The sequence below is a fragment of the Asterias amurensis genome, chromosome 5, assembly GCF_032118995.1.
Source record: "Asterias amurensis chromosome 5, ASM3211899v1".
Lineage (NCBI taxonomy): Eukaryota > Metazoa > Echinodermata > Asteroidea > Forcipulatida > Asteriidae > Asterias > Asterias amurensis.
Genome location: NC_092652.1, coordinates 8,268,912 through 8,270,414, shown reverse-complemented (window position 1 = coordinate 8,270,414; position 1,503 = coordinate 8,268,912). Strand labels below are relative to the sequence as shown.

General features: G+C 43.4%; 1 protein-coding gene across 1 annotated transcript; it reads left to right on the top strand.

Moving 5' to 3' along the window:
- Positions 1 to 292: 292 nt before the first annotated feature.
- LOC139937253 (galanin receptor 2b-like) lies at positions 293 to 1,282 on the top strand. The gene has a single exon (XM_071932347.1). The coding sequence runs from the start codon at positions 293 to 295 to the stop codon at positions 1,280 to 1,282; it is 990 nt and encodes a 329-aa protein (XP_071788448.1).
- The last annotated feature ends 221 nt before the right edge of the window (positions 1,283 to 1,503 follow it).

Below are 1,503 nucleotides of genomic sequence, written 5' to 3'. Positions count from 1 at the left end.
TGCACCCCCTTTGTGTGATCTCGTTAAGGTCCAATTTCTCTGGAGAACAAAACCGTGTGAGGTTTTACTTGGACACTACAAATTAATTGACAATCATATCGTCAACAAGTTGTCGCAGATCCCGATTTTCGTCTCCCACTTTTCTAGTTACTAACTTGTTAGTTTCCAACCATATTATCGTCAAGTTGTCGCAGATCCCATTTTTCTAGTTTCCAACCATATCGTCAAGTTGTCGCAGATCTCGATTTTCGTCTTTCATTTTTCTAGTTACCTGTTAGTTGTTTCTGAGAAAATGGAGTCCGGTTCTCTCGTCATAGCGTTCAGCATTACCATCGGATGCTCAGCCATTCTCGGAAACGGTTTGGTGATTTTCGTCATGACGGTCAGACGTGAACAGTTCAGCTCCTTCACTAACCGACTTATCCGTCACCAATCCATCATCGACTTCGTCTCTGGTTTGGTGTTTCTCCTCATAACTGGGATCAAACAAAGTTCTCTACTGACAACGTTGCAAGCAAACATATTCGGTGAAATTATTTGTCGATTTCTTGAGTCTGAATATTTTGTTTGGGCAGTCAATGTAACATCCACGTACAATCTGGTGGTGATATCGCTGGAGCGTTTTCTTGCCACGTGCCATCCGGTCAAACACCGCAACTACTGCTCACTCTTTAAGATCAAAGTTTCAATGTGTGCTGCTTGGATCATCGGCTTTGTATATGCGCTGATATTTCTTTTCTTACACCATGTGATAAAGGGGACGTGCCGCTACAATCGTACCAATGGAAAGATCTTCGAGGTTTTTGTGTTTTGTTGGACTTTTCTCATCGAGTACATCCTTCCAGCATTCCTTATATCGTTTTCGTACGTTCGAATTCTTCTCGTTCTTCGACACAAACTTGACAATGCTAACGCCAATCAGCAAGATGGTGTCTTCAGTAAGGCTAAAAGAAACGTCATCACTACGATGCTGATCGCTGGTTGCATGTTTTTCATTTGCTGGACTCCGATGCAGATGTTACGATTGATCTTAAGTACTGATATCGTCGATGTGTTTTCCGTCAGAGGCATTTCAGACGCTTTCACGGGGTTAGTCATGTGCAACATGAGCGTGAATCCAGTCGTTTATTGCTTCAAATACCAGCATTTCCGTACACAGCTCAAGCAACTTGTACGGAGCCGATTTGGCCAAAACCGAGTACGTCCTGGAGAGGAGTCTAACGATGCGCCCTCTTTGTCCGTAGACCCGATGCAGAACACAGCAACAACACAAATGCTTTAAAATATCAGAATAAACCCAGCTATCGTGTACACATTGGACCATCTTTAGTAAAAAGTTAGAGTGTACAATATTGGGCAACATGTAACGTCGCCACAACTTTACTTCTCATCGCAACAGCGTTGCAGACGTTGGGCCGACATGGGTTTAACGTTTGGCAAACTCCGTCACAACATCGGACAAGGAAAAGAGCGCGACAAAACAGAAGATGGAGAGATGAACTA

Bases quoted from the DNA above. Each gene is read 5' to 3' on its own strand.
- LOC139937253 (XM_071932347.1), top strand. From the start codon at position 293: ATGGAGTCCGGTTCTCTCGTCATAGCGTTCAGCATTACCATCGGATGC.